General features: G+C 39.9%; 1 protein-coding gene across 2 annotated transcripts in view; it reads left to right on the top strand.

Moving 5' to 3' along the window:
• Window positions 1–8219, top strand: part of LOC106537502 (pituitary homeobox 3) — a 49700-nt gene extending 41481 nt beyond the window's left edge. For both annotated transcript variants that reach the window (XM_087701798.1, XM_087701799.1), the window contains exon 4: window positions 7376–8219. In XM_087701798.1, coding sequence (XP_087557924.1) covers window positions 7376–7921 — 546 coding nt within the window. In that variant the 3' untranslated portion in view covers window positions 7922–8219. The remainder of the gene's footprint in view (window positions 1–7375) is intronic.
• The last annotated feature ends 5822 nt before the right edge of the window (window positions 8220–14041 follow it).

Consider the following 14041-nt stretch of genomic DNA (forward strand, 5'->3'; position numbering starts at 1 on the left):
GCATGGAGGCGCCAGTGCAACCCATATCCAGCCTTAAATCTGTGCTGCCACTTCGGCCTTGCCCCCTGGGCGTGCGCACAGCAGGCTCTAAGCTAAGGTGACCAGACGTCCCGATTTTGGCAGGACAGTCACAATTTATAACAATTTGTCCCGTGTCCCGAGGCGTTTTAAAAAAGTCCCGATTTTCTGGCTTCATGTTGAAAGCCCAGTAAATTTGCTTAAGAAATCCTAACCGGGGCAAGACAAAAGACACTCTTCTAATCCCTCTCTATGTCTCAGTACTTTCATTGAAGATAAAATGTTAAAGCAAGAAAACGGGCCCCCTCCCCCGCCCATTTTACTTACTTTTATAAGAAAAGATGATCCAGTACCATAGAGCTCCAGGAAATAGTTTGGCTAGAGAAGTAGCGAGTGTTCCTTCCTGGATTTCCCGGAGGGGAGGGGCACGGAGATTGGAGGTCGGCTCGTGTGGGAAAAATGGTGATTTCCCTGGGACTGTTTCACCATTTTAATTTGCTCAGTTCTTTGTATTAACATCTACATCATTTTGGATTGACTTGGAGTGCCTGCCTGCTGGTAAGTGAGCTGGGTTTTTTTCTTTTATTTTTTTTTCCAAATATACTTTTTTATTTTCCATTTTCATAACATACAATCACATGTATACTATTACATAGCCAGTATCCTATTGTATTAAGTAGTAATTACATCAGTTCCTCTTGTCAACAACGCCCAGAAAGATAAAAACCCATTATTAGCTCTTCTGCTCTCCATACACCTTTTTCTTCTACCTCTCTCCTACCTCCTTTCTTCCCTCCATCATCCTTTCCTACTCTACTTCCCCTTCCTTTCTCTTTCTCCTCTCTCTACATTCCACTCCTCCTTATCCTCTCTCCTATCGCTCTCTTCCCATCTTTCTTCTCTCTTCTGTTTCCCACTCTTCCTCTCATTGGTGTATTTCTGCTTTTATTTTTTTAATGTATTTTAAAATAATATTTTATTTATTGTGCATAGGATTTTTTAAAATAGTTTTATTCTGTGTGGATTCTTTTTTTAAATTGTCTTAGACTGTTTAAAAAAAGATTCAATCCAAAATAAATTGAAGTGAAACCATTTTTAAAAATTCTATGCACAATACTTTGAAATATATTGTGCATAGAATTTTTTAAAATAGTTTTACTTCAATTTATTCTGTGTGGATTCTTTTTTTAAATTGTCTTAGACTATTTAAAAAAAGATTCTATCCAAAATACAAAATACCAGCTGCAGTTATTCACTTAAGAACTGTGGCAAGAAAGGTGGTATAGTGACCAAAGTTACAATGGCATTGAAAAAAGGTGACTGATGACCATTTTTCACACTTAGCAACCATTTTCACACTTAGCGACTGTTGCAGCATCCTCATGGTCACGTGATCAAAATTTTGATGTTTGGCAACAGTTACAATTTATATTTGTAAATTGTAGTTATGTTGAAATAAAAAAAATATTACAATACTATTTTTGCGTTGTATGAAAATTTTTGTTGCTCTGTATAAAATTTTTAATCAAGCCCCACCCCCCACCCCCAGTCAAAGGTGTCCCTCTCTACCAATCTGAAAATCTGATCACCTTATTCTAAGCACACGAGGGTTGGTATCCTGGATGAAGGACAGCACTCAGCAAGCAGTTCCCAGGGATGCCAGTCTCCAGGCCCTGCACGTTCTTCGCCTCTTGTGCACATGCTTTGGCGGTGCTGCAGATCTAAGGCTGGGCCTGGGTGAGGAACCAGAGAGCAGCTGGGTCATGGGCATCACTCTAGGTGAGCAGCCAAGGCAAGATAAGGAGTGGCTGGGTGGGGCCAGGTGGGGTGGGGCCCGGGCCAGCCACTAGTGCTATCAACCGGTTCGCTGATCTAGGCAAAAAGTTAACAGGGGGTTTGCCTGAACCAGTCTGAACTGATCTGATATTACAAAAGTTTTTATTTTTTATTGTTGCTAAACGTAATATTTCAAAAGCAGAAGAAAAATGAAGGGGCATAAAAGTGCATTTATCACATTTTTCTTAAAAGAATTAGCTGAACTTTGCCTTTATCATTATTTTAGGTAGTAAAACCTCATTATTCAGGTTAAATTGCATGGTTGGCACTTTGCGATAAACAAGTGAGTTTTGGGTTGTAGTTTGGGCACTTGGTCTCTAAAAGGTTCACCATTACTGGTATGTACAATACAGCTGTGTGAAAAAGTCCTGCACGCTTTCAGTTTTAAGCTGTATTTATATGTTTAATCAACTTTTCACTCATAGAAAACACACAAAATTAGTATTTTGACTAACATTTCTGTAGTTGGATTGAGATGCATAATTTTTATTAATATAACCGAAGTCTTTTTAAGGTTTTGAGTGAGTTTATGTGCTAAAACAAACACAACTTGAATTTTTGAGAATGTTAAGAACGAAAGCAGCCAATCAGCAGAGAGCTTTGGTTGACCAATCAAAATGCACAGAGGCTAAATCTATGAGACAATCAATGTTGTCATACTCTCTGACTATAAATAGGCATGAAAAGCATCGAGAAATTTAATTTAGCTCTGGCTGCAGACAAGGATGAAGGCCTTTGCTTTCACCAGTACTGAGCAGTGGAATCGCATCATTGAGATTCATGAAGAGGGTTACTCCTGTACAGAAATAGCCAAGAGAGCTCTTGAAATGCCATCGCATCACAATGAGCAGAGTGGTTGAAAAATACCAAATAACTGGTTCAGTTGATGACAGGTTCCGCTCTGGAAGACCAAGAAAGTCAACAAAATGGCAAGATCGGGCTCTCCAATGCATTGGCTGACAGGAAGCTCAGCTCACCTCAGGTTACAAGAATTTGGGGTGAAACATGTGATGTAAAAGTGTACACAAGCACAGTGCATCGCAGACTGCTTGCCAGAGGATTCAAAGGCTGCAAGGCTCGAAGTAAACCTTTGCTCACTACTCTTGTTGACGTGTGTGGGCCAAGAAGTATGCCAAATGGACCAACAAACAGTGGGCCAAGGTCATCTTCAGTGATGAGAGCAATTTCTACCTGACTGGAAATCAGTGCAATAAGTATGTCAGAAGATTTCCAGCTGAAGAATTTAGGCCGTACTGCCTGAATCTATCGTGAAGCATCCATTGCACGTGATGATCTGGGGCTGTACCATTGCTTCTGGTATTGGTCGGATACAAATCATGCAGGGAATCATGAATTCCAAGCAATATGTTGAAGTCCTGGAAAAGTCCATGCTTCCTTCAGCTCAGCAACTTGTAGAGAAGGACTTTTATTTCCCGGATGACAACGCTCCCAGATTTGAACCCAATGGAGAACTTGTGGGCCAAGATAGTTTACAAAATAAGCAAGAAGCATCCGAAGACCAAGCAGGAGCTGATTGAATCCATTATTGCAGCCTGGCACCACATTGTCACCAAAGATCACATGCAAAAGCATATACAGTCTATGCCGAAGCGATGCCGCCTGATGATAAGCAATTAGGGCTGGCCAATTTCATATTAGTAACCATATTTGGTTACCTAAATGGTCCTTTTCAGGGTCAAAAAACCATTAAAATGTTAACAAAACACTAGCATCAGCCTTAGTAATTGCAACACGTATGCCACCGGGTATGCATCAGTGAATCTGTTTTCTTAGTCATTGTAAACGGTTCACCGACAAATGTGTGCCCAACAAATGCGCGCCGACAAAACCGCCGCGACAAAACGGCGACGTTGAAAAGCGTCCACTAAAGCACGTCGACAAATGCGCGCTGACAAAAGTGCGCCATCAAAAACGTGAAAACAACAGTAACAACGTTAACAACCCTAATCCTAACCCTTACCCTAATCCTTATCCTAACCCTAACCCTAACCTAAAAACCCTAATTGCGCTTTTGTGGGCGCAGTTTTGTCGGTGCGCTTTAGTGGGCGCGCTTTCAACGTCGCCGTTTTGTCGGGCGCGCATTTGTCGGGTCACGATTGTAAACATGCAAGAAAATTCACAATCCGCATCCAAACAGCACCAATTGCAAAAAGGTTATGCTTTTCACCTAAAAACCACCAGTATTTATTGAAATATAACAATATTTGCATAGCAGTTAGCAAAAAATATCATAAAATCAATGGCCTATCCAAAAAATGTCATAAACTGTAAACCGTGCAGGACTTTTTCACACAGCGGTATATACAATGTATACTATATATAGTCAAGATTTGATAGATCTCTATCATGACTCTTTTATTTGCCTATTTTTCAGCAATTCCCTCTGCTTTATACACCAAAGATTTGTTTCAGATTCAGTCTTGGTATTGTTTGATTGCTTAATTCTTCTTCCAAGCATATTCTTGCAGGTGCAGGATCTGCTTAATTTACATGTCAGGCCTGCAGCCATCTTTTCTTTTGGACCTCAGGCCTGCCACACTTTCTATTATTCTACTATGCATTTTCTATTGTGGGAAAATGGGAGGGGGGATTATACGGAATTGGGTGATATGCAGCCATAACAAAATTATTTCTAAAAAGCCAAGGTCATCCTTTGTCTCTGCACCTGGCCGGAACTGCCAATATGGCAGTGGGAGATTGGACCATGTGATGGACTTGTGGGTGTGGGGACAGGATCTTGAACTTTCAACTGGGTGGGGAAACCGGGAAGCTTTCAGATTCGGGCTTTCCCGGCTGTGCCAACACGGCTCTCTTCATAAATTGGAACTTTGAGCAATACTTACTGATTTACTTTTGGATGCTATTTGGAACCCTGACATTACAATCCGTAACAGCACTAAAATATCATCTTGGGACTGTAGTGATTAGAACTTTACAAAGGACTGTCCTTTATTTCAGAAAGCTATCCTTTACATTTATTTAGTCTATTTATGTTCTTGGTTTTGCTCTTGAACTTTGTTTTTTAAAGCAAAGTTATAAAGATAACTATATTTTTAATTCTTAGGAACCTCTTTCATATTTGCCCTCTTTTTAGGTTTATCTTTTACTTTTTCAAAAGAATATGATCACTGTAATTACCTCACAGCTGAAGTACCTCAGCAGAGAGGACACCTGTTTGTTGATCACCTTTATATTCTGCCCATCTCACTGTCCCAAGTTACTCTGGGTTCCCAACCTGTGGGCCAAGGCCCACTATTGGGCTGCATGAGCAGTGGGCATTGGCACTCACTGCCCCACGTGCGTGAACAGCCAAGTGCACATGTCCACCGCTCATACAAACAAACCTGTTTGCATTGCATGCCTGCCTCTCACACAAAGACATCCCCTCTTCCCTCCCTCCCCCCTTGCACCGGGCCACCAACCTGGAAAGGTTGGGGAACACTGGCTTACAATTTAAAAGCATAAATATCAAAACACTATAAACATTAAAATTAAGATAACAATTAGAGAAAAGGTTAAATGCAAGAGCATGGACAGTATGGAAGTGGACTTTCGCCTGTCACTCAATCATCTCCGACATAGTGCAACCACCTGGCAGAGTCTGCCCAACTGGCAGAGCCAGTTTTTAAGGTCCTTCCAGTAGGCCAGAAGAATGGAGATGGAGCTCAATGCCAGAGGCAAGATGTTCCAGAGGGCAGGAGTTACAGGAAAGAAGCTGACAGCTCTTCTCCTTCACCCTGCTAGCTGTAATTCCTTGGCTAACAGGTGAAGAAGTTCTCTTTTGCTGATGCAATGGCCAATCCCATTGGGGTGAGATGATTCCTTAGTTTCCTTTTTCCACTCATTAAGTAATCAAAACCTTTTGAATAAATCTGTCAAAATTGCAGAGATGTCAAATAATAACTTTTCAGTGGTGTGTAGAGATTAATTCTGAATGTCCTTATTCCAAAGAATAATGAAGTTCAATGATGTATAGAAAATTAAATCAATCATTCTCAAAAGATAAATGTGCATCAAATAATGTCTCTTCCAAAGAAAATTGTTTAGTAGAGAGCTTAAAATAATGCGAATGAATTAAATTCAGGTTAATTGCAGAGGTGGGATCCTATCTGTTTAACAACCAGTTCACTGTGCACGTGTGCATAGTTTATAGAGCAATCACCTTCCACATTACTGCTGGGGAGGAAAACAGCTGAGGTGTGGCAATCCACTCTGCCACACCTATCAGCTGGGCTTCAGAAAAGGGAATATAGGGGAGTATAGTGCAGGGGCAGGCAGGTGGGCGAGCCCAGCTGAAAGTCGGAGCGAACAGGTTTGCTCTCAGCTGATAGTGGTCCGAACCAGTAAAATCCCACTCCTGGTTAATTGTATTTATTTTGTCACAACTACCAAAGGATTTCAGAATATAAGATCTTATTCCATTTGTAGCAAAACCAAAGATAAATTCAAATTTACCCATTGAGAAAGCATTCTAGAAATTGTTACACCAAGATAAAGAATCAGAACAGAGGCTAAAGACAAAGCCATAAACAAAACATAACAGAACTATTACTAAGGGCCAATGTTATTAAATTTGATTTCCTTTACTTATTAGCAGACAAGATATTAAAATATGCTGCTCAAGTTAGAGATAGAAGTTTCCAGATTGTCAGTGAAACATAAGCTGTCATCTACCTGTCTTCCATGTTTGTCTGACTGTGTAAAATACCTTTAATATATTTAGAATAGAACAGAATCAGAATAGCCAGAATAAAAAAATATGGAATCTTATCTTTGACTTTGACTTGTACTGCACCATACATTTTAAAAAGGAAAAGCACACTACTGGTCACCACAAATATCTGGAGCCATATCAACCACATCTATCCAAATCTATTACAAATAAAATTGTTTCAGAAACTCAAAAATATTTTTTTTACTGATTATTCCCAATATGGACCTTTTTTTCTTTTCTTTTTGCAACAGGCTTATAGTTTTAAGTTCTTTAAAGTACCCTAATCAGATGGTCCCAACACACCTTCACCTAATCTGCTGATTACTAATGGAAACCATGTGTGTTGAGGAAATATAGGTTGTGATCTCAGTAACCCTTGAAATAGTGATAATTAATAGAGGAGGAGCTATTAAATCAGTTTGGAAAGTCAGAACAGCCACAGCAGATCCATATGCTCAGTTCAGGATGTCATGGCAGTAATCTGAAAAATAGGACATGAGTATCTGATTTTTAAGGACAAATGAAGCACAATCAAGGAACATGTAGATCTGTCTGCTTTTTTGATTGCTTACTTTCATAAAATATGTATAAATCTGCAGTGGAGTCTCCTTTTATTAATAGCACCAATTATTCTAGACTAGATTAGAGAATGTTTTTTTTAGGCAAAAAATCTACTTATCTTGACATCTACTTTGTTCTTTGCATCTAAGGCCAGAGATATTTAAAGCAAACATGTTGCCCTGTATAACATTATAACAAGAACTATATCTCTTTTATATTTTACAGGTATGGTTTAAAAACCGCAGAGCCAAATGGAGGAAGCGGGAAAGAAATCAACAGGCAGAACTTTGTAAGAATAGTTTTGGAGCCCAGTTCAATGGACTGATGCAACCTTATGATGAGATGTATAGTAGTTATTCCTATAATAACTGGGCTACCAAAGGACTTACTGCCGGCACTCTATCAGCAAAGAGCTTCCCATTCTTCAACTCCATGAATGTCAATGCCCTTTCTTCCCAGCCCATGTTCTCAACATCCAGTTCTATAGGGTCTATGTCTGTACCTTCCTCAATGGTTCCTTCAACAGTGACTGGTGTGCCAGGCTCAAGCCTTAACAATCTTAACAGCCCTGGTCTTAACTCTGCAGTTCCATCTAGTACCTGTCCCTATGCATCCACAGCCAATCCTTACATGTATAGGGATACCTGTAACTCAAGCCTGGCTAGCTTGCGATTGAAGGCAAAACAGCATGCCAACTTCACCTATCCAGGAGTGCAGACAGCACCCTCCAGCCTCAGCCCATGCCAGTATGCTGTGGATAGGTCAGTATGAGGATCTCCACTGCTAATTATGAACTATCAGCAGAACCTTTCCCCTGCAGAGGAATTCCAGAAAAGTTGCATTTATAATACTGTTACAAATGTTTTACTATCATTTTTGTAAAGTATATATTTTTACTCACTGAACATACATTTCAGACAGAGGAATTTTTTGCCAAGCTTTGAATTTTCATCCGGTGGTAACAACATACCCAGGGAAATGGTTGACACTGCTCATAATTTATGGTTGCAATTTGTGCTTTATACACCCAACTTCTGCTTACATAAGGAAGTCTAGATTCTGTACTTGAAGTACCAGGTTTGGATTTACTGTATGTATATTTCATAAAAGCTTGTCATGAAATGCCCTGGGTAAAACTTTTGGTTTCCTTTTTAAAAAATAGCATATCATAACAAAAGATTGCCAAAAGTAATTTGATAGAAGGAAATTTATGTGCAGACATGCCATGAGTTATGTGGAAGATCTAGGACAAAGAAACATATAGATGTGCTCCTATGTATCTCTGGCTACCATGACTGAAATAGAAGCTATCAATTTGTTATCAAAAGAGCACTGATATCTGGAGAAAATAGACAAGTCATCAAACTTGGAACAAAACCACTTGGTGATATAATAGTATTAACTACAGGATACTTATTTAAATGTATAAAACCAATAGGTATGTGGACTATATTTCATTTCCCTGTGCAATTTTATTTTCTACCAAGCAGGAAATATTATTTAGGAGCTATGGTGGTGCAGTGGTTAGAATGCAGTATTGCAAGCTGCCCGCTGCCAGTAGTTCAATTCTGAGTGGCTCTAGGTTGAATTAGCCTTCCATCTTTCCGAGATCAGTAAAACGAGGACCCAGGTTATTGGGGCAAAATACTGAATGCTGTAAAGCACTATGAAGTGGTACATAAGACTAAGTACTATTGCTATTATAAACACATTTTGCAATGACTTAAGTTCCCAAAGACAAACAAGAAAAATGCCCCAAGCATCTCATGCACTTGTGATTATTGCATAAGCAACAAGCACTCCTTGTATGCAACATTCCCTAACTTCTAGAAAAAATTAGGTCTGCAACTGAATAGAAATAATCCATTGAATTGATTCTCTTATCCTTGACCACATGCAGGCAACAACTTCCAATTATTAGTTTCCAGGACAATCCTGACAACCATTTTTTCACTGTTCTTAATTTCATTGAGCTTACAAAAGTAGTACATGTGCCTCTGAATCATACCAATGTTTCTGCAATAATCTGCCACAAGCCAAGTATAGTATAGAAAGAGCTTTAAGAACGTCACTTTATCTCATCCCCAAGTTTGTCCACCAGAATTCCTGAACTTTTCAGAGCTCAGAAATGTACAAATCAAAATTTATAGATGCTAACCAGGACCAACAAAACTGCAGCCTACTGTAGTAAGAATGTATTGTGGGAAGAGGTGAAGGAAGGCATGCTCATCTACAGTAGCTTCCTTTTACTTGACCTTATTGTAACTTATCTCGAGTGGCAAACTGAGAAGTGGGTGGGTACCATTTCATGTTTGGTTTTTGGGTTTTGTTTTTTTTTTGCTACTCCAATATCCCATTAAACAACTCAAGATGAATGATCCTAAAAAACTGTTAATTTATACTCATAAATTATAATTTTTCTTTAAAAGTTATGTTTTGATGCCAATAACTTTGAGTGCTAGTAGCAGGGCAGACTACATTTTAAAATTTGCATCAGTAGTTTTCTTGAAAACATACATGCTTTCAAAAATATGTTTCTTTTTATCTGTTGGATTGTGTATGACTGTGTGTATATTTCTGTGTGTGATTGTCTGTGTATAAACATACGCACAATGGGGAGAGGTCATTTGACATTTTTTAAAATAAAGGTAAATTTAAATTGCATTGTGATTACTGGTATCATGTTCTTCAGAGATGGAAATCAATAGGAAAAATGACAATTAATGCTCATTTTAAAACTCCCAAGCATCTTCCACACACAAAAAAAGTCCTTTTGGTACTGTGTTTGAGTATTTGGAGTAGGACCAGGTTCAAGTGACTGGGGGACAGTGCTATCTCTTTGCCCAGTCTTCCTCCGATTGTTTTGGGCAAAGTATCAATAAAATAATGAGGGAGATTTTTCTAGGAAAGAAGCAATTCCCATTTTATAACCTTTTCTCTTATGTAGAGACATTATTTTTATACACCCTCTTTTCTGAGCCTAGAGGTTAATGAAACAAATATATTTGCTGATTGTATTATCCTGATATTCACAATCTTAATATTTACTTACATAATGACAGCTGCCCATTCAGAGCTGTACCGCTACCCATCTTAGAGATTTTAATGAAATTATTTGGGCTGTATTATTTTTCACACAATTAGAGTTATTATTGGATTACTTTGTTATTTTGTATAGGTTAGACACCTCCTCCATGATCATTTTGCCTTTTCTGTGCAAAAATGCCTTGGTCTATTGAGTGAAATTGGTTCAAATTGATTTTTTAAAATTTCTGACCCTTTTTCAGTAAACCAAGGAAATGGTGCCCCAAAAGAAGTTGCTTAGAGACAACGAAGACTGACATCTGAGTCACCTCTGGATACTAATGATCTACCTGGTCTTGAAGTGACTGTCAGAGAGCTGGAAAACTCCTGAAGTACTTTTTGGAAAGCATTAATTATCTGAGGCAGACTATGTAAACTGGTCCCAGAACACACACACACACCCCGGAGGTCAATGGTAGCTTTCCAGATAATGGGTATTGGACCGCAACTTGTACAGCAAACTACAGTGTGGAAGGAGGTCTGAAGAGATAGGAAGCATCAGAAACATACAGTAATCCTCAGAAAGCTTAGCCGACACTTGATTTGTGCCTGTGCTGTAAGATTAAAAAACCTGCGTTTTGAACAAAATAACTTCAGAAGAGCAGGAAGCAACATCAGCAGATAGCAGAGAGGGTGCCTCTTGGGAATCTTTCTTGGGAAAGTATAGTCTTGAGAAGGATGAATAGCTTGGTAAGCATATCTTAAAAGACTTTATGTCCTGATTTCCCTTTTCTAAGAAGCATCAAATCCAAAGACCAGCAATTTTGGAAAAATTCCTCTGCAGAATTCAGTGCCACTTGAGACGATCTGGTTTGCCTTTTTTAGTGTGGTTGAAATCAGGTTGGCAAGCTTCTTGGAAGTTCCTTGGTGCCAATAAAGTTGTTGCAACAATAGCTTGGGCTCTGCCCTACTTAGGGCTTGCCTATGAGTATATGCATTTTTCTGCAAATATGCCCTTTATTCAATGCACTGTTTTAGTAAGATATTCTTAGGAATGCATAAATCAAATAAAAGCAGCCCAGTCCAGATAAATCACATCAAAATTTGATACTTCTTGAGATTATACCTAAACCAGTTTCTCCTTCTGCATGTGCTTTAACATGCATGTGCATAGACATCTGTGACAATTACTCAAGTAGATGATCTCCCAGTAGATGATTCTACAAGTGATAATGTATTTGTTAGAATTGTTATTCTTGCCCAAGTTTTTTCCCCCGCCAGTTTGTTTCTCAGCTGTCTTTCAAGATACAGATCTTTATTCTTCACCCAAGAGAATGACAGCAAGCTGTTAAGCCACACCAACTACTCGTGACAGCATATTATATACTTTGGGGTAGATAAGATGCTGTGATAAATTTTCTACGAGTTGATTGCAATAAGTTTGTTAATAGAGGACTTTGTTATTGTTTTTCTTGTTAACTCATTAACATAGTATATAGATGACAGGCTAATAACTTGCAAATGTATTTAGTAGTTTTAAAAATGTTTGGGGCCTGTTTTGCTAGGGGTGAAAGCCCAATATTGCTGTAATATATTAATCAATATTCAATTAGGGCAGGGAGAGAGATACGCAGAGAGAGATGGAGAGAAAGGGGGTGGGAGAGAAAGATGTCAAAAGGGTTTTGTTGTTCCAGGTGTTTTTTAACAACTGGTTCTCTGCGCTAATAACGGGCTGGGTAGGCATGGCCAGGGTGGTCATGTGACTGGGTAGGTGTGAGTGACTGCGAGTTGGCCACGCCCACTCAGGTTTTGTGGCTCCCAGTGTTTTCTGTGGGAAATGGGTCCAAATGACTCTTGACCCAGCCTCAGCTTTCCAAGAGAGAGAGGAGACAGAAAGAGAGAAATACAGATACACACACACACACATAGAGAGAGATATATATCTAGAGAGAGACGGGGGCGACTGGCTGATGGTGAGCATCATTGATGAGGGTGCTCCGGCTTTCTCTGAGCCTAACCCCCGGGGTGGGTGTGAGGTTTCGTGGGGCCAATCCCCTTCTTCCGCTGCCAAGCTTCTTTACTCCTCCAGCAGAGCGACGCCGCTGCCGCCTTTCATTGAAGTGTCCTGCGGGTGGCAAAAGTCTCCCGTGCAAGTTTTAAAGCCACAGCTGGGTGCTGCAGGCCCGTTCCCCTTTCTAGTATCCCCTCCTCACGATCCCATTCCCACCCCGCCAGCCCACGTCAGTTGCAGCTGGGTTGGGCCAGTATCTCAGGGCAGAGAGTGTCTCCCCAAGCGACTAAGGCACATCCAGCACCAACAAGGGCCGGAACAAGCTCCAGCAAGAGTGAGGCACTGGAAAATCAGCCCTGGCCGCTTCTCCATCCCCCACCGTTGCCCTTACCTTCTCATGCCAAGCAAGGATTGACTGGGAGGGGATGGCGAGGGGTGCGGCCAGCCAGTGGTGGGATCACCCAACAGGGAGCCATGGTAGGGGGCCCAAAGAGCCGCATGAGGCTCTGGAGCAGCAGGTTGCAGATACATGAATTAGGGGGATAATATGTGTGTATGTGTTTTTTATTGCACTTTAATGTCTTGCTTTGTGGGGTTTTTTTTCTTTGTTTGGCTTTTTGAAGTATTTAGAGTATTTATTAATACTTATAGGCCGCCCTTTTCCCTGAGGGGACTCAGGGCGGCTTACATAAAATGAAGGGAGGGGGTATACAAACAATGAACACACACAATACATAAAAGTAAAATAATAAGCAACATTCATTCATCATTCGGGAGGGGGCAATTATCTTTGTCCCCAGGCCTGACGGGCTAGCCAGGTCTTGAGGGCTGTGCGGAAGGCCTGGAAGGTGGTGAGGGTACGAATCTCCACGGGGAGATCGTTCCAAAGGGTCGGAGCTACTACTGAGAAGGCTCTCCTCCTTGTAGTTGCCAGTTGGCACTGACTGGCAGATGGAACTCGGAGGAGGCCTAATCTATGTGATCTAATTGGTCGCAGGGAGGTAATTGGCAGGAGGCGGTCTCTCAAGGAAAAAACATTTAAAATTTTGTATTTTAACTTTCTTTGAATGAAATGAAATAGAATAAAAAGAGTGTGCATGTATTATGTATCCATGTATGCTTATGCATATATACACATATATGCATAATTAGGCATACATATGTAAATTAGTACTAACTTTATGATAAGGGATGCTCACTGTATTTTACATGTAGTTGGGGCCCAATATCACATTGTGTAGTCACATTATCTTATCCATTTGCCTTTGTAAGCATAAATATTGGGAAACTCTCAGCCAGCTGAAGAGGAGGGGTCAAGTGGGGAACTAGCCCTGAGTCCTTGGGCAGCCAGAAAAGCCATTAGCCTAACTCCATCCCAAGTTCAATGGCATCTTATTTGTTCATTCCCAAGGCAAGACAAGCAGATTCTTGTAATATAGGTAGACTGAAATAAAGAAGTGGACTGGAACCGTTCACAAATGGATCTGGTTGCTTGGGCCTGACAATTAGGTGTTATACTGAGCTGACTACAATCATTTATAAATCTAATGAAAATATATTATAGATCTATATTTAAATACAATTTCTGACCTTCCAAACATAATGTAAAAATCAAATCTTGACAATTCTTTTAGATTTTTCTCTATTGAACTCTATAACATCAATGAGTTTGGGAAAGCAGTGATTCTGAGAGGCAAGAGCCATGCTTAATAACATATATTAGGGTTTAGAAACTGTTCTTAATGAAGAACAATAGGTTTTAGTTCTAGGAGGAATTTAAAATTTAAAGGCACAATAGGCATCAAATGGCAAGATACATTTGATCCCTGCCATATATATGAGCATCAAAGGAAGAA

The sequence above is a fragment of the Thamnophis sirtalis genome, unplaced genomic scaffold, assembly GCF_051295495.1.
Source record: "Thamnophis sirtalis isolate CommonGarterSnake01/CBP01778 unplaced genomic scaffold, rThaSir2_p1.2 scaffold_15, whole genome shotgun sequence".
In the NCBI taxonomy this organism is placed as follows: Eukaryota; Metazoa; Chordata; class Lepidosauria; order Squamata; family Natricidae; genus Thamnophis; species Thamnophis sirtalis.